Below are 20,256 nucleotides of genomic sequence, written 5' to 3'. Positions count from 1 at the left end.
ATATAATTTTATTAAAAAAATTAGTTTAAAAAAAATGTAAAAGGTTCTGAAGGAAAAAAAAAATGTACCAAAATTGTAATTTAAAAAGAAAACCAAAAAACAACCACACCAGTTTTTAGAAATGGTACATTTTTAAGCAGGTTGGTTGCCTTAAAACCAAATTTATTGCAAAAATCTGTGCAGCTTACAGATGACTGAATGATAAACAAGAAAATCGCTGAAGAATTCAGGAATATTGCCCTAAGATAAGATTTAGATTTCTGTAATTTTTTGTAGAATTCTTCCCTATAATTGTCACTGCTGTAGACCACAATTTAAAATATCTAAACCCTCCATGCACAGTGCAAACATTACACTTCCCACAATGCACCACAACGTGCCCTGTAGAGGCTTTAGAGGGGATTTTTCATGAAAAAAAAAGCAAAAAAGGCACAATTTGGGGCTCCAGCCTCACTTGTGCAAAAAAAATTGTGGCTTTCTGAATTAACTCCACTTCACCCAAAGCTTAAACAGAAGCTAATTCTGCAAAAAGCAAGCCCTTGTAGAGCTCCATCAATGAAAAACATCAAAATGTTGTGGCTCTCGGAAGGCGTCGACGCAAAAGCAAATCTTTTTTGTATTTTTTCCTTAAGAGTTTTCAGAATATAAAAATAGCAAAACATAAAAAAACTGTACAAGTTTGGTAACACTGTGATCATGCTGACCCAGAGAACATTAGCATCATATTAATTATTCGGCAGACTGCAAAGACAATGGCGGAGTTTCTTTTTTTTTTTTCCCCCATTCCCCTCGATAAAAATGAGTTATACAAATACATTACATTGGCCCAAAATGGTGCTTTAAAAAAAACATACCGACAGCTAAAGTCTGGTTAGTTACAGTGCAGAACCAGAAAGTCAACCATAACTTAATATGAGAAGGATGGGAGGTAGCAAGCATTACACAGATAATCCTGTAATATATTAACTAGTAGTATTTAAGAAGTGGCTTCGAGATCCAGCATATAAACAGCAGGACACTGGAGGAATCTTCAGAATCTTTTGTCCATGTGCCACCTCTCTCATCTAGATGACCCATTCCCCTCCATCCACCCCCACTGGGAAGGTCATTTGACTGGTGTCCAGGAGTTTAACAATTTGGCCTCTCTTCTAACAACTTCACCGTGCCCGCTCCACCTGAAGTATTTCACACATTGATCTCTACAACACACGCGAAAGACATATGGTCATATGGTTTCAACCACTTTCAAGCTAAAAATAAATATCTGTATATAAATAAATGCTAGTAGTTATATTCTTGTTCATATGCAGCATAGTAGTTATAATTATGCCCCCTATGTACAAGAATATAACTAGTATAATACTGCCCCTATGTACAAGAATATAACTACTATAATACTGCCCCCTATATACAAGAAAATAACTAATATAATACTGCCTCCTATGTACAAGAATATAACTACTATAATACTGCCCCCTATATACAAGAAAATAACTAATATAATACTGCCCCCTATGTACAAGAATATAACTACTATAATACTGCCCCCTATATACAAGAAAATAACTAATATAATACTGCCTCCTATGTACAATAATATAACTACTATAATACTGCCCCCTATGTACAAGAATATAACTACTATAATACTGCCCCTATGTACAAGAATATAACTCCTATAATACTGGCTCCTATGTACAAGAATATAACTACTATAATACTGCCCCCTATGTACAAGAATATAACTACTATAATACTGCTCCTATGTACAAGAATATAACTAGTATAATACTGCCCCCTATGTACAAGAATATAACTACTATAATACTGCCCCCTATGTACAAGAATATAACTACTATAATACTGCCTCCTATGTACAAGAATATAACTACTATAATACTGCCCCCTATGTACAAGAATATAACTACTATATTACTGCCCCCTATGTACAAGAATATAACTACTATAATACTGCTGCTATGTACAAGAATATAACTACTATAATACTGCCCCCTATGTACAAGAATATAACTACTATAATACTGCTCCTATGTACAAGAATATGACTAGTATAATACTGCCCCCTATATACAAGAATATAACTACTATAATACTGCCCCCTATGTACAAGAATATAACTACTATAATACTGCCTCCTATGTACAAGAATATAACTACTATAATACTGCCCCCTATGTACAAGAATATAACTACTATAATACTGCCTCCTATGTACAAGAATATAACTACTATAATACTGCCCCCTATGTACAAGAATATAACTACTATAATACTGCTCCTATGTACAAGAATATAACTAGTATAATACTGCCTGATATGTACAAGAATATAACTACTATAATACTGCCTCCTATGTACAAGAATATTACTACTATAATACTGCCCCCTATGTACAAGAATATAACTACTATAATACTGCTGCTATGTACAAGAATATAACTACTATAATACTGCCCCCCTATGTTCAAGAATATAACTACTATAATACTGCTCCTATGTACAAGAATATAACTAGTATAATACTGCCCCCTATATACAAGAATATAACTACTATAATACTGCCCCCTATGTACAAGAATATAACTACTATAATACTGCCCCCTATGTACAAGAATATAACTACTATAATACTGCTCCTATGTACAAGAATATAACTAGTATAATACTGCCCCCTATATACAAGAATATAACTACTATAATACTGCCCCCTATGTACAAGAATATAACTACTATAATACTGCCCCCTATGTACAAGAATATAACTACTAGAATACTGCCTCCTATGTACAAGAATATAACTACTATGATACAGCTCCTATATACAAGAATATAACTACTATAATACTGCCCCCTATGTACAAGAATATAACTACTATAATACTGCCTCCTATATACAAGAATATAACTACTATAATACTGCTCCCTATGTACAAGAATATAACTACTATATTACTGCCCCCTATGTACAACAATATAACTACTATAACACTGCCCCCTATGTACAATAATATAACTACTATAACACTGCCCCCTATGTACAAGAATATAACTACTATAATACTGCCCCATATGTACAAGAATATAACTACTATAATACTGCCCCCTATGTACAAGAATATAACTACTATAATACTGTCTACTATGTACAAGAATATAACTACTAAAATGCTGCCCCCTATGTACAAGAATATAACTACTATAATACTGCCCCTATGTACAAGAATATAACTACTATAATACTGCCCCTATGTACAAGAATATAACTACTATAATACTGCCCCCTATGTACAAGAATATAACTACTATAATACTGCCCCTATGTACAAGAATATAACTACTATAATACTGCCCCCTATGTACAAGAATATAACTACTATAATACTGTCTCCTATGTACAAGAATATAACTACTATAATACTGCTCCCTATGTACAAGAATATAACTACTATAATACTGCCCCCTATGTACAAGCATATAACTACTATAATACTGCCCCCTATGTACAAGAATATAACTACTATAATACTGCTCCTATGTACAAGAATATAACTACTATAATACTGCCCCCTATGTACAAGAATATAACTACTATAATACTGCCCCCTATGTACAAGAATATAACTACTATAATACTGCTCCTATGTACAAGAATATAACTACTATAATACTGCCGCCTATGTACAAGAATATAACTACTTCAATACTGCTCCTATGTACAAGAATAGCACTATAATACTGCCTCCTATGTACAAGAATATAACTACTATAATACTGCCCCCTATATACAAGAATATAACTACTATAATACTGCCTCCTATATACAAGAATATAACTACTATAATACTGCCCCCTATGTATGAGAATATAACTACTATAATACTGCCCCTATGTACAAGAATATAACTACTATCATATTGCCTCCTATGTACAAGAATATAACTACTATAATACTGCTCCCTATGTACAAGAATATAACTACTATAATACTGCCCCCTATGTACAAGAATATAACTACTATAATACTGCCTCCTATGTACAAGAATATAACTACTATAATACTGCTCCCTATGTACAAGAATATAACTACTATAATACTGCCCCCCTATGTACAAGAATATAAGTACTATAATACTGCCCCCCTATGTACAAGAATATAACTACTATAATACTGCCTCCTATGTACAAGAATATAACTACTATAATACTGCTCCCTATGTACAAGAATATAACTACTATAATACTGCCCCCTATGTACAAGAATATAACTACTATAATACTGCCTCCTATGTACAAGAATATAACTACTATAATACTGCTCCCTATGTACAAGAATATAACTACTATAATACTGCCTCCTATGTACAAGAATATAACTACTATAATACTGCCCCCTATGTACAAGAATATAACTACTATAATACTGCCCCCTATGTACAAGAATATAACTACTATAATACTGCCTCCTATGTACAAGAATATAACTACTATAATACTGCTCCCTATGTACAAGAATATAACTACTATAAAACTGCTCCCTATGTACAAGAATATAACTACTATAATACTGCCCCCTATGTACAAGAATATAACTACTATAATACTGCCCCCTATGTACAAGAATATAGCTACTATAATACTGCCTCCTATGTACAAGAATATAACTACTATAATACTGCTCCCTATGTACAAGAATATAACTACTATAATACTGCCTCCTATGTACAAGAATATAACTACTATAATACTGCTCCTATGTACAAGAATATAACTACTATAATACTGCCCCCTATGTACAAGAATATAACTACTATAATACTGCCCCCTATGTACAAGAATATAACTACTATAATACTGCTCCTATGTACAAGAATATAACTACTATAATACTGCCGCCTATGTACAAGAATATAACTACTTTAATACTGCTCCTATGTACAAGAATAGCACTATAATACTGCCTCCTATGTACAAGAATATAACTACTATAATACTGCCCCCTATATACAAGAATATAACTACTATAATACTGCCTCCTATATACAAGAATATAACTACTATAATACTGCCCCCTATGTACGAGAATATAACTACTATAATACTGCCCCTATGTACAAGAATATAACTACTATCATACTGCCTCCTATGTACAAGAATATAACTACTATAATACTGCTCCCTATGTACAAGAATATAACTACTATAATACTGCCTCCTATGTACAAGAATATAACTACTATAATACTGCTCCCTATGTACAAGAATATAACTACTATAATACTGCTCCCTATGTACAAGAATATAACTACTATAATACTGCCCCCTATGTACAAGAATATAACTACTATAATACTGCCCCCTATGTACAAGAATATAACTACTATAATACTGCCTCCTATGTACAAGAATATAACTACTATAATACTGCTCCCTATGTACAAGAATATAACTACTATAATACTGCCCCCCTATGTACAAGAATATAAGTACTATAATACTGCCCCCCTATGTACAAGAATATAACTACTATAATACTGCCTCCTATGTACAAGAATATAACTACTATAATACTGCTCCCTATGTACAAGAATATAACTACTATAATACTGCCCCCTATGTACAAGAATATAACTACTATAATACTGCCTCCTATGTACAAGAATATAACTACTATAATACTGCTCCCTATGTACAAGAATATAACTACTATAATACTGCCTCCTATGTACAAGAATATAACTACTATAATACTGCCCCCTATGTACAAGAATATAACTACTATAATACTGCCCCCTATGTACAAGAATATAACTACTATAATACTGCCTCCTATGTACAAGAATATAACTACTATAATACTGCTCCCTATGTACAAGAATATAACTACTATAATACTGCTCCCTATGTACAAGAATATAACTACTATAATACTGCCCCCTATGTACAAGAATATAACTACTATAATACTGCCCCCTATGTACAAGAATATAACTACTATAATACTGCCTCCTATGTACAAGAATATAACTACTATAATACTGCTCCCTATGTACAAGAATATAACTACTATAATACTGCCTCCTATGTACAAGAATATAACTACTATAATACTGCCCCCTATGTACAAGAATATAACTACTATAATACTGCCCCCTATGTACAAGAATATAACTACTATAATACTGCCTCCTATGTACAAGAATATAACTACTATAATACTGCTCCCTATGTACAAGAATATAACTACTATAATACTGCCTCCTATGTACAAGAATATAACTACTATAATACTGCCCCCTATGTACAAGAATATAACTACTATAATACTGCCCCCTATGTACAAGAATATAACTACTATAATACTGCCTCCTATGTACAAGAATATAACTACTATAATACTGCTCCCTATGTACAAGAATATAACTACTATAATACTGCTCCCTATGTACAAGAATATAACTACTATAATACTGCTCCCTATCTCTGAGCTGGTGGGTGTAGACTGCTGCTATAATATCTTCTATACAGTGCACACGGAGAAAACAGCAAATTCTGCTCTATAGCTCTCTGTAGCATACACATAAATGGAGGACACTAGAGAGGTCCTGAGCAGTGTAGAAGTCATTTTAGTTGCTTTAAATCAGTAACTATTAGTTGCATTGAGCTTTATGTGAGTCTCTACGTTTGTGAACCTCCTACCCATCCACAGATTTCTATGGCTGCCGTGAGACAATATGCTCCCCCTACTTCCTGCATTCCATTTTGTTATTTCTGTTACTATAGACAAACTTCACATGACAACAGGCAGTGGACAGCAATTTAGAAGGAAGTGACATCCCTTCTTAGCCAGCATGCTAGAGCGATTTCTCAACACAAAAATGTAATTTTAGGTGAAGAATGTGATTTGCAATTTTGCTAGTTATCACATTCACTAACACAAGTTTGTTGAAAAGTTAGAGACCATTTAAATACCTCCATAATGACTGGTACTCAGCTGTCCCTACATACATGTACATAACTAATAGAAGGCTTATAGCAAGGGTTGCAATAGAATATCACCGCCTGCTGTGACCGAACCTCAGCAGAAATTTGATAGGCTTTGAAGTGAATGAGACAACACTGCAGTACTCAGAATGGCCACTATGACTAATAGAGCATTCTGAATACGAAAGGAGTTATACTCACATGTAAACAGTGAAACGGCTGCAGCATTCGGGCACGTGACGTGGTCCCTTTAATCTGTTGATCATGGGGGGACCCAGGTGGTTGACTTCCACTGATCAGATTTTGATGGGCTATACTGAGGATATCCATTTTTAGAGATTGAGGGGTTTTCCAGGACTTTACTACTGATGACCTATTCTCAGGGACAGACTGATCGGCAAGGGTCCATTACTCATTCAGGGTCCTCATTCAGCTTTTCACGGGTCCGCTGTCATTGAAGTTAACTGTCAACATTGCAGTGGCCTGGGTTGGTATTGCAGTCACAGCTCCCATTGACTTCAGTGCAATACCAACCCAGGGTGATGCAATGTGGACAAAGCTGCCTGCTTCTGCTCTGTCCATAATGACAGCGGGCCCAGTGAACAGCTGAATAGCGGGGATCCTGTGCGGTAGACCCCTGAGGATAGGTCATCAATGGTAAAATCCTGGAAAACCCTTTTAATAGACTACTATTAAAAAAATACAATGTACTGCAGTAGAAAAGTATTATGATCACTTAACTGCTTATATAAGTTCAAGTCCCCTTGTGGGGCTAAAAAAAATGTAAAAATTAGTTTAATAAAACTGTTACAAAATTATAAGGATAAAAAAAAACTCTTCGCATTTTTCACATAAAAATAAAAAAGAACAGACATAATTGGCCATAGAAGTCCAAACTAAGAAAACATTGCCTTATTTATCCCTAACGGTGAATGCAGTAAGAAGAAGCAAAAAAAACCTTATGTCAGAAAAGTGATCAAAAAGTGATATGTGCCACAGAAAAATTACAGGCTGCCCCACAGAAGACAATGTTCATAAAGCCCCATTGACAGAAAAATAAAAAAAAGTTATGGCACTTAAAATGTGCGTCCGAAAAAAATGAAAATGAAAATAGAAATCTAATAATACAGGAAAACAATGTAACCTTCTGGAAACATTTTAAGTCCGGAGGATGTTTTTTCTTCTGTTATGTATTCATTTATTAGCTCATTTTAAGTCATTAAATGCAGGTACAGAAATATTAAAATCAGCACAATGAGCGCTTTCATCCCTGCCAAAAAATAAAAGCATTTGCTCCCCCTGAACAAAAAAAAACACTTAAAGCTGCAGTGATTGAAATCCACCTCCAGCCCATTATATCTTTTTCCTTGCCTCTCCCCCCCTATCCCGCCCCACATTCCTTCCTTCACCGGCCCGATCTCTCTTCTGCACCCTCATGTAGCCAACATGCCATTAAAAGCAAAGCCCTGTTGTTTTGTCTGCTTTATACCCAAGGTGGAGAGTTCATGCCGAGGTCTTCGATGCTCTATAGACCCACTTGGCCCCAACCCTCAATGTCTTCATTCTGATCCCTTTCTCAGGCATCGTACCATGATTTCACTTAGCTAGTCCTGTAGCTGTAGGAAGAAAGTAATCCCAGAACAGATGGGACTCTTCCATCAATGCGGTTTTAATGTCATAGAATCAATATGTTTCTTGGGGGAAAATATGACATTTTTGGTTTACAAATTGTTTTCCTAATTTTTTATTATATTTTTAGAAACTAATTAAATAACAAATACTAAACAATTGTCTAATATTCGTGTAGTGGGTCTGGGAAGTCTTCAAAGAATCCCGTTTTTCCCCATCATTTTGGACTTAGTACTCCGTAAAGGCAAAGTGAAAACGGAATGTTAGAAATCTTTATACATTTTTAAAAAAAAATTAAAACCCACTATTTTGCATTGACATAAGTATTCACACCCTCTGGTATGATGTGTGAAATTCAGCTCTGGGCCTTCTGTTTCTCTTGATCATCTTTGAGATTACTCTACACCTTGATGGAAATCACCTGTGAGAAATTCAATTGATAGCACATAAGGGACACACCTCTGTCTATATAAGGTCTCACCGCTCACAATGCATATCAGAGTCAAACCCAAGGCATGAGGAGGAAAGAACTTGAGTGGCCCAGGGAGACCATTTCTGGAGAGACCTGAAAATGGCTGTCCACAGACGGCCCCCATCCAGCCTTACAGAGCTTTAGAGGATCTGCAAAAAGAGTGTCAGAAAATCCCCAAATCCAGGTGTACGAACCTTGTGGCATCATACCCAAGAAGAGTAGGGGCTGGAATCACTGCCAAAGGTGCTTCAACTAAGTACCGAGAACAAGGTGTGAGTACTTATGTCACCTTCTGTTTTTGTCATTATGGTGTCGAGGGCAGAATGATGGGGAAAAAACAGATTTTTTTTCAATTTGCACGAAGCCACAACATAACAAAATGTAAAAAAAAGCAGAAACGCCAATATGAGGTTTTTTTGGGGGGGGGGGAGGGTTACCTGAATTTTATGTCCCCCAACTTTTTTAGTCTTTGGGAAAGTTGTTCCTTTTTCGTATTCCTCTGGGATTTAATACATGCTATTTATAATGGATTATTTTAATTAATACTTTCTGTTTTTTCTACATTAGTACGTTTTAGCTCACATTTTTGGCAAGTTGTAATAAAGAATAATCTTAACTAACGGACTCTGTCACGATATGACCAAAGATGTAATTGCTCACGTAGACACGGACCCCCTACCGTTCAGTCGCAGCACCTAAAGCCAATACACCTCAATATGTAGTTATACAAAAAGCTAATTAACGTTATTGTTAAACTGTAATGTGTTTTTCTAAATCTGTATTCTCCTTTTTGTTTCGCTTCTCACATCGATATCTTAATATTTATCTCCAAACTTATAACTACTTGCTTCCATTTTTGTACACATCGCATTGCTTTCACTCCTTATTCCTCCAGCCTTTGATTACAGCTATTCTATTATGTATAGTGTGTCCCGAGCATTTACTGCAGAAGAGGTCAGCTGACCGCGAAATGCGTATATATGTGCTACCATGTTTCCCCCGAAAATAAGACAGTGTCTTATATTAATTTTTGTTCAAAAAGGTTTAACTTTTTTACATGTATAGCTGCCTGGACACTATTTAAATTGACTTTTTAAATTAACTGTTAGCAGGGCTTAATTTTGGAGTGGGGCTTATATTTCAAGCATCCTCAGAAAGCCTGAAAAATCATTTTGCATCCTCAAAAATTCTGGAAAATCATGCTATGTCTTATTTTCAGGGTTATGCCTTATTTCCAGGGAAACAGGGTAGTTTCATAAATAAACAGAAAAGTTTGGCAAAATCCTCTTTGTGCAAGCATATATGTATTGAGGTCGTGCCTTAACCCCTTAATTGAAATTTTGTCAATGTTTCTGGTATTCAGGTCCTAGTCCACCCAGGAGGGTGTGACAACACTTGTAGTTGGTTGCAACTGCCATATATATATATATTTATGGAGGACTCTTCTTTTCTACAATCTTCAATCCATAATTCTCCCCCAAGGACATAGTCCTCATATCTCATTGTTCTTCGCTGGGGTTGCTCCACCTTCCGTTTTTATCCTGTTCAGTGGGAGTCAATCTCGCCCTTAGGTTGCCATTTGAGGGACTTGTAATCCAATAGGTTGACCATCACTGAGCTTTCATTCAGTAGGGCCAATTTTAAACAAGTGGGGTTTTTTGCATCCGTACTACAGCAACAAGTCTCAGACTGACCATGGATCTATTAGCTGAAGCTAACAGCATTACAAATCCACTTGATTCTATTATTTTGAGTCTAAGGCCACGATTTTTGCCCAACCACGAGGAAATAATGCCCCATTGTGACGAAGGGATAAAAAAAACGGAGCTTTTAGTCAGTAATGAGAATTTAAGATCTTTAAGAGCGTATTATCTACAACTCTGTTATTTTGGATTATATTAGACCCGCAATTGGGCCAGGACTTGTCGCCAAACACCCCCATATCATTCTTCAAGTCTATTCGCAATGAATATGCATGTGCCTATTGTAATTGGTTAGCAAATATAAAAGTGTTTACATATTCTTTTTATGGATTTCTTTATTTTACCTTACATGTATTTATGTCATAGTTGCCGACTCTCCTGGAATGTTTGGTAGACTCACAGGGATGACTTCCCGAAGTCCTGGAGAATTTGGCAAGTCTTTCGGGCGATGAACATCAGATTTGCCAAACACACTGGTATGTTTGTGCAGTGCGCAAGAAGAGTGCCCCCAACAGACGTCATGGATACATCAGCCCACAAGATTAATATTGTTGACCAGGGACAAATATACACATATCCATTTTCACCAAAACACAGGGAAGACAAAATAGGGCAAATAACAATAACAGAAATATGGGGAAAGGAAAGCCACCATGTTGGACCCTGCCTAATAGCAGGGCGATCGCCCTGATAGGGACGGCCCTATAGGAACCTAGGGCACCTAGTTTGTCCCTGAATGAAGGATAGGAAGCATGTATTTAGCAGATGGAAAGAGCAATGTTAATAGCAGAACCAGGAAATACTGAATAAGCCCCCCAAAAAGTTCCAAGAACCACTGGTATTTAGCTGACAGGAGACCATTGCCTCACCAGAAACCTCAAGCAGGACAAGGACCGGTGCCCATACAGAGCTGGAATAAACAAACATTCACCATGACTGACTAGCTGACTAGGAGCAACACCTCCCTGCCGAATCAGCCCATACACTACAGAGAGAGGTTCACCGGTAAACTCCAAATGACAGGGCACATCACTGAGGATACCGATCGCAGAGGCTGCAAATGACATCCTTACCCCCGACCCACTTCCCATTTTTGACCGGCGCGACGCTACGCATGTTAAGGCTGAGCATACTTACTTTTTTATGAGCTGCTTCACTTCAAGTGCATCCTGATGAATCCTCCTCCCTGGTCCTGATTCCCACTCTTTAGTTTCTTCTCCTCTAACTTATCAGAACATTAGAGAGGAGGAGACAGGACAGGGGAGGAGGATTCTTCAAGATGAATGTGAAGATGCCACATGGCAGACAAAGAAAGTGAAACAGCTCAATAAACTAGTAACTGTGGTCAGTGAGGGATATGTGGAGCATAAAGGGGTACTGTTACCTAATGGGGGGGGGGGCACTATTATCTTATGGGGGGTAAAGAGGGCCCTATAACTGTGGGGCACTAAGGGGGCATGAGTACATAGACTGGTAATATCAGTGTGAATGGGTCTTATCCTTACACTGACCTTTCAGTGCTGCCTCTTGCTCACCCCTATGTATCTATTGATCTCATGTTGGTTTTCCTCCAGTCCTTTTTTCCATCTCCCGCTCACACTTAATCATTCTTTGCTTTTATTGTCTCTTCTCTTTAACCCTTTACATATGGCAAAGCCTTGTCCAGCAATCAAGTGTAGGACAATCTAAATAATACAATGGGACATTCAATGTACGATAATGGATTGAAGTAGGGATGTGAAAGTATGTTGTTCTGTAGGCCTTTATGTGATGGCTCATATTTTCATTCATATAGCTCCCAAGTGAAAAATGTCCTCCATATTGAAACATTTTTTAATGTTTTCTATTTTTCTAAATAACCTGAATGGTGTTGCCTGGGAAATCTGAGCATGGATGAGGTTTTACAAGGGTTCCAATAATAAACAATTCCCCCACTCGGCCTGCTCCTCTGCCATATTCCTAGACAACTGATCATGATTGATGGGATCATTTGCTTGTTGTCAAAACAGAGATGTGCACACAGCCTTCCCCTAAATTCTGATGACACGTCTATGTTCCTACACAGAGTTCACATGACTTGTGTTGAATGTAGTGCGGGGCATTTGTCTCCTGGGGATATTATTGATTGGAGGCCCAATGACCCATGATTCCCAGTATAATGCATGGTTGTGGCCATGTGGAGCTATAGCTGATCTTGTCTATGCCTCAATCCATACCAGACTTTAGGACACATTTGATTGATTGGTGGTGGATGGGGTGATCTACCATTTAGCTGGTGAATATGTAACCAGGAGGCCAAGAAAGGGAGGTTGATATTAGTGGCTTCATTGCACCCATTGCATTGTGAAGTCATTGATGTGAATGTACAACGCCCAGGAGGCCCAAACAGACTGTGGTTGGACATTTAGAAATGGTCGTACACATGAGATAGTGGCCACCCAAAAGACGATCTTGTTCATTTTGAGTGATCATTGCTTGACAAAGTAACACAAAAGATCATTAACAATGGACGATGGCAGACCAGAGTCTGTCAAAGATATAATCTGACTTGTTGGAAAAGTTTGGCTGAACGAAGCTGAAATTGCAAGTGTATGGCATGCTATGAGGAAGCGTGGTGGCTCAGTGGTTAGCACTGTTACCTTGCAGCACTGGGGTCCTATGCTCCATGCAGACCCCAACATCTGCATGGAGTTTGTATGTTCTCCCTATGTTTGTGATGCTTTCCTCTGGGTACTCTGGTCTCTACCCACACTACAAACACATACCAATAGGTGAATGCAGATTGTGAGCTCCAAAGGGGAAATCACAGTGCTGCGGAGAACGTATGCGCTATATATATATATATATATATATATATATATATATATATATATGTGTGTGAAATCTATAAATAAAATGCAATGCAAACCGCGGCGGTCATTTGCCATAGTGGTACCATAAAAGAAGCAACACCTGTCCCTGCTTGCTTACTCCCACCTCCGTTTCTCCGATCCACTCGCTGCTGGTCTTCATTTGTGGGTGCACGTCCTGGCACAGGGTCAGGTGACCGCGGCACAGAGCCAGTGATTGGATGCAGAGGTCACATGACCATAAGGACATGTCCCTGTAGGCAGAGGCGTAACTTGAAGCTCCTGGGCCCCGATACAAAACCTGTAACAGGGCCCCCAACTATAATGCTTTATTCATTGTACTGGGCTCCTTATATGGAGAAGAGAAGCCTTATGGGCCCCCTAACACTCCTGGGCCCGGGTGCAACCACATCCACTGCATCCCCTATAGTTACGCCCCTGACGGTAGGTGAAGACCTGTGGGGAATCGGCCACAGGATGATTGAGAGGGGTGGGAGAATGGAGGCAGATGGGTGTTATGTCTTTCTGTTACTAGACCACTCTCAGCTGCTTCTTTCCTCCCTGGATAGTCCTCTTTACATGGTGAATTCATGCAAACAATCCCACAGACATCGACTTACAAATATGGCCAGCTCTTAGTATTTGCAGAATTACAGACTGGAGACCACTACAGACAGTAAATAGTCCACCAAGATGGCAATGTTCACCTTTTCCTAATAACTCAAAAGAAAAGTGCAAGCTGTTCCTTCCGTCAATCAAAACTACATCTTCCCTTCTCGATACACAAGAATTTGCTGACTCTATAGTATTGCTGGGTGTTGTAGGTGGTGACTAGTATTGAGAGTCTTCACCTTCTGAGAAAAACAAGGGTCTGGTTACGTGTGACTGGCTGGCTAGATGTTATCCATCTGCTGACTGGCACTTGAGATCGTGCTGGAACTTCCTGCTGTGAGAGGGGGTGAGGGAGTTACTTCATTTAGCATTTGAGCTCTTGACGAGTCTTGCATACGGTGATATAGTGGTAACTTTTCATACAAAATAATGCATTATGGTGTAAAACATCTGAGGTCTTTACATTCTTGCACAATTTTACCTCTTTCCAGATCCTGATTGAAGTTTGGTGCCAGTTCTATGGACGAGCAGTTCCACCTCATATCTGAGAAAGCTTTAATGCAGGTTTTCTTCACCTCCTTTGCTGCCTGGATGATCGTCTGCATCAGTTCCAGGTTGCTCCGGCAGAGCTGCATCTGGGAGGAGACCAGACCGTCCAGCTGCTTGCAGTGCTGAGTTTGATTCAAGGCCAGGGAGGTGGAGGTCTTGGACAACGCTCTGCAGGGGAAGAAAACATGGCATCTTGATTACTTTCTCAACAAATTAAACATAATTTATGAGGCGGTCACATGTGTGTATTATGAGGCTCTGCTATCATCACATAACTCCACCCAAATAAGCAACATGGAGTTCCTACACTCCTACTGGACCTAACAAGTGTGTTTTAGGGAGAATCGCCAGAGCCTTGCAGTAATGAGGTATGAACGGCAAACCAAAACAGTAAGAACATACAGTATAGCCATTAAAGATGCTCCCAAATACACACACATACACATGAAAGATAGATGAAACAGACAGGTAGATGATAGATATGAGATAGATAGATAGATAGATAGATAGATAGATAGATAGATAGATAGATAGATAGATAGATAGATAGATAGATAGATAGATAGATAGATATGAGATAGATAGATAGATAGATAGATAGATAGATAGATAAATAGATAGATATGAGATGGATAGATAGATAGATAGATAGATAGATAGATAGATAGATAGATATGAGATGGATAGATAGGAGATAGATAGATAGATATGGGATAGATAGATAGATAGGAGATAGATAGATAGATAGATAGATAGATAGATAGATAGATAGATAGATAGATAGATAGATAGAGCGAACACCAAATAGCCCCTTTATTAGAGCCCGCGGCCCCCGGCCCTCTCATGATTGGTGCTTCCCTGTATGGTAATTCTCCCTGTGACCCTGAAGAGCGGCATAAAGTCACGTGAAAAGTTTTCCGTGGATCAGTTTCAGTGTGAATCCACAGTAGATGGGAAAATCCAGCGATCGGAGCGACTTCCAACGAGGCCGGTCATTGGTGCTGGACTAGCCGAGGTAGGGATTTCACACATGGGTTTCTTGTGTAACAGTGTTGAGAATATACTGAGAATGGCGTGATCAAGGAAAAATATCTAGCAAAAAAGGATCCTGTGAACGGGAACAATTCATCACTGAAAGGGGTCAGAGGAGGATGTCAGGAATCATTCTGACCCATAGGCACTGTAGTCAAGAGCTGCCAAATACAACGTTAGTCCTCTAACTAATGTGTCCTAGTGTACAACTCGTCGCTCCTTAGAACAGGTGCACTATAACAGCAGCAAGCAGTTCCAGCGCCATTGTGTCTAAGAGAAACAGAAAGACGAAACTCATAGGGAAAAAATTGTGAAAAATGTTATCAATGAGCAGCAGAAAAACTTCTCCTGGTCAGATGCTTCCAGATTTTTGTTGCCATCTAAGCTTCCTGTCCGCAGGGGCCAATATTCCTGCAGAGCTACCGTATTTCATCACCTAGTGGGATCTACGTCACTACAAACTGATGCAGCCCCGACGGTCAAGGAAGGTGCGGCTAGGTAATGAAGTCAGTCCACCGCAGGTTGGGCTCACATATGGCTTTTTCTTACTTTTTGGAGGCCTTGTATTGAGACATTGTTAGTGCAGTTCCCAACTAACACAAGGTCTTAGTCTTCATTTGCTGTCTTCATGAACCAGGTATCTCAGGGTAGCAGAACGCTCGGGACTTGTACAAGATAATCATCAGCACCACCGCATCTCCTTGGGGGCTCCAGAAAAAACACCTTACAAGACGCCCTGATGATGGCGGATCACAACACTTCAGCAGACGATACACAACGTATCCATCTCCTCCAACGGCTGAGCAGATATCATCATCAGGATCTTATCCTTTGAAGTGAGAATGTGATAACAAGTGAGGTCCGGGCCGGAGGGGGATCTCCTCAGATGGATGCGGGTGATATATTTAGATAGATGGGGCCTCACCTATCCATTCACAGGTCAAGGTGATGGCTATCGGGTGTCACTGCCCTTTCAGGAGAACAAAAGGCGGCGCTTTCCCATGGATCAAACTCCTTCATCAGATCATTATTCTGCACCTTTCTGTAAAACCTCTTAGGGCGTTTGGTTTCAAGAGTCGCGGCGGTGTTCTGTAAGAAGATACAAGAGACGTCGCTCATTCCGAGACGGAACATTTGCCATTCGTTAGAGAAGATGGCAATTCCGGTTACTGTTGATATGAACATGACTGGAGCAGGACTCATATCTGAGCTCTTTGTCACCCCCTGTTGGTAAGGGCACTTTGTATAAATTGAGTGGTGGCCGGGAAGCGACTTTTGAGCATCCCTAAGGAGCCATCATCTTACCTCCATGCCACCGTCAACTTAGTTAAAGAGTGGTCCTTGTGCAAGTTCTGCTACGTCTTAAAGGGACAGGTCTATGTCAGCTGGTCTGTGCTCGGCTAAAGATGCTCAGAGCTGCACACATTCTTAGATCTTGTTCATTTGTGAAGGTGTTTGTTGGTGTTTGCCATTTTAGGATTGGTGCACCTTGACCTCGGGATTGTATGATCACACTTCTTTTCATCGCTTTGGAAATACCACCTGCAAGCCTCCTCTGGAGATGCAACCTTGGGATTCTCTGCACAGTCCATACTTGAGTGGAGGTGTTATATTACTGGCTGTTGCCCTGCAGATCCGTTGGTTCCAGGCCTCATTTTCTGTTGTCCCACCAAGATGGCCACCCAATTCATGTAACTACCTAATGCATACAGTAGTGCTCTCTTATTGGCCAGCACTGATTACGTGAGCAGCACTGGCCAATAAGATAGCAGGTATATTGCATTGGCAATCTAACATTACCAATGCAGTATGTGGATTAGGTAGTCAGATCATGGCAGCCATCTTGGATAACCGAAAACGGGGGCCCAGGACTGAGGGATTGTTAGAACACTGGCACATAAGACCAACGAGAGATAATAAAACCCCCCCTCTGGTCTCTGGATAGATTTTGCCCAGAGTCTGGATGGTCGCTTCAAAGGGGTTCAATGGGTGGATTTTTTCCATGAATCGAACAAGAGTAGTTTACCCAGTAATTTCTTTCTTTACCAACATTGACCATGTAGAAAAAATGTTGTGTGAATTAGCATACTGACTACCATGGGTCCGTCTGCTGTCCAACTCTAGTCCATTTTAGACCCAGACAGCACATGAACACTAAAAACATAGTCGTGTGAACTAGGCCTAACTAGCAATGCCAGGTTGGCAAGATAAAGGAGTTGTGCCGAAATGGCCCGAGGTGATTAGCTGATAGCTCCAGGACCTGCTCCCAGTATCCCCGGCAAACAGCAAGATATTTCCCACACAACAACAGAGGAAGTGTGATATTACAAGACGACCATTCCCATGGTCAGCCTGGATGGGAGCCACCCTTATAGAGAAGCTCTCCATTCCAGTCATATGATCAGGCAACAACGTTCCTTGTTGAGTTTCACGATTGGGCTGCGTGAAGTTGTGCCACATAAAAGATGCTTTTGCTCTTTCGTCAGATGATCGGTGGCAATCATCGTTATCGGCAGCACATCTGTCTGTGTGAATGAAGTATGTGGTGTTGGCAAAGGTGAAACTCTATGAGGAATACATGATTGCATACACAATCCTTCGACCCTTAATGAAGTCTGAATCGGCCTCTGTGAAGCACACGAGCACCAATCTCATTCGTATGAGGATGCATGTTGGGGTCTTTGGAGGATTCCAGTTGAGTAGACTTGTCCTCATGTACAGTATGGCTCATGGATGGCCTACAAGACCACCGAGAGTAGATCGGTTTTAGAGTGAACCACCTAAGAAAACCTAGGTTGACAACTGAGATTCCGGTTTCTAGATTTCCAGCCCGAGAAGGGTTAAGACATAGAAGCAGGACTTAGTGGACAGGATATTGATAGACGGATAGACCTGCGATCCCCGAATGGGAACCTTTCCAGATCATGAAATCGAATCTAAGAATTCATTTCCAGCCAATGTACAACAGGTGGGAGTGCGGGAAAAGTGCATCTGGCCGCAGTTCATACTTCACATAGCAATCTAATCAAAACTTTCATCAGTCACGGCCGCCATATGTATTACTCACAAACAAAAGCGATTAACCCCTCATAGGCTGGACATACAGCTGAGCTGGTCATTTGGTACAATTCATTATTGGTGTTAAGCACTGCTGGTAAAATCTACAACATCCTGAGAATTTAAAGAGGTTATCTTATGAATATACTTAGAGATGAGCGAACGTGCTCGTTTAGAACAATTACTCGATCGACAAAAGCTTTTTTCGAGTAATTGCCTACTCAGGGGAAAAGAATCGTGGGGGCAGCGGGGTGGAGTGGGGGTTAGCAGGGGGAACAGGGGTGGAGCGGGGGTTAGCAGGGGTTAGCGGCGCCCCCTAAATCTTTTCGCCCGATTAGACAGTTACTCGAAAAAAGCGATGCTCGATCGAGTAATTGTTCTAAACGAGCACGTTCGCTCATCTCTAAATATAACCCTTTTTAAAGGCTTTTCTGAGTAGCCTTAACATTAGTGGCAGTAGGGGAGCACATAGTATATTAAAAAACAAAACAAAGTACTCATCTCCTGCTGCCACTATGGTCTTCTATTTACTTCGGTGCCAATGGTCACATGGGTTGTTTACCCACACGACTGCTGCGACCAATAGGAGGCCAGACATGAACATCATCAGTGATATCCCGCACCCTTGCCTACATTAGAAGCCCACTTCACAAGTTTCTGGGACGTCACTGGGTTTTCTCATCCAGTGACATTACATCAGATGCCATGACACTGGACCACATGCCGTGGTGAGTATATTGATTATATATAGTTTAGGGCATAGAGTCCAAAAACTAAATAACAAAATAACTTAGAAAATGGCTGAGCTGGTGATGAACTGGTCCAGCGGGTAAATGAACGGTCATATTATATATAGATATGCCAGATCCACTGGGACCTGTTGGGTAGCAAAACCCCTGTATGCCTTGCAGATTGTAGTGAAAAAGCAAGTAGAGTAACCCCGTGGTGGTGTCTATACACCAGATATTGCCACTGGAGTCCCAAGAGGGTCTCGGTGAGGATCTATATCCAGAGATTCGTGTGGAGATGCCACCAACTAGTGTTGTGCCTGTATGGATGGGGCATGAACCTGATAGAGAAACATAGATAGAACTGCTGGAAAATATAGCCTCTAGTACCCTGTTGTACCACCTCTAGCTTAGATACAAAATGTGATATGGGTCGGCATGAAAGCTCTAGTACCCTGTTGTACTGCCTCTAGCTTGGATACAAGATGCGATACGGGCGGCCATGGAGGCTGTAGTACCCTGATGTACTGCCTCTAGCTTGGATACAAGATGCAATACGGGCGGCCATGGAGGATCTAGTACCCTGTCGTACTGCCTCTAGCTTGGATACAAGATGTGATACG

At 39.6% G+C, this 20,256-nt stretch overlaps 1 protein-coding gene across 2 annotated transcripts in view; it reads right to left on the bottom strand.

The window, feature by feature from the left end:
* Positions 1 to 20,256, bottom strand: part of WNT11 (Wnt family member 11) — a 109,712-nt gene that overhangs the window by 37,389 nt on the left and 52,067 nt on the right. For both annotated transcript variants that reach the window (XM_066588285.1, XM_066588286.1), the window contains one exon: positions 14,749 to 14,984. In XM_066588285.1, coding sequence (XP_066444382.1) covers positions 14,749 to 14,984 — 236 coding nt within the window. The remainder of the gene's footprint in view (positions 1 to 14,748; positions 14,985 to 20,256) is intronic.

This window comes from Eleutherodactylus coqui, chromosome 1 (genome assembly GCF_035609145.1).
Source record: "Eleutherodactylus coqui strain aEleCoq1 chromosome 1, aEleCoq1.hap1, whole genome shotgun sequence".
Lineage (NCBI taxonomy): Eukaryota > Metazoa > Chordata > Amphibia > Anura > Eleutherodactylidae > Eleutherodactylus > Eleutherodactylus coqui.
The sequence above is the reverse complement of the archived record's forward strand: the minus strand, read 5'-3'. Positions and strand labels throughout refer to the sequence as shown.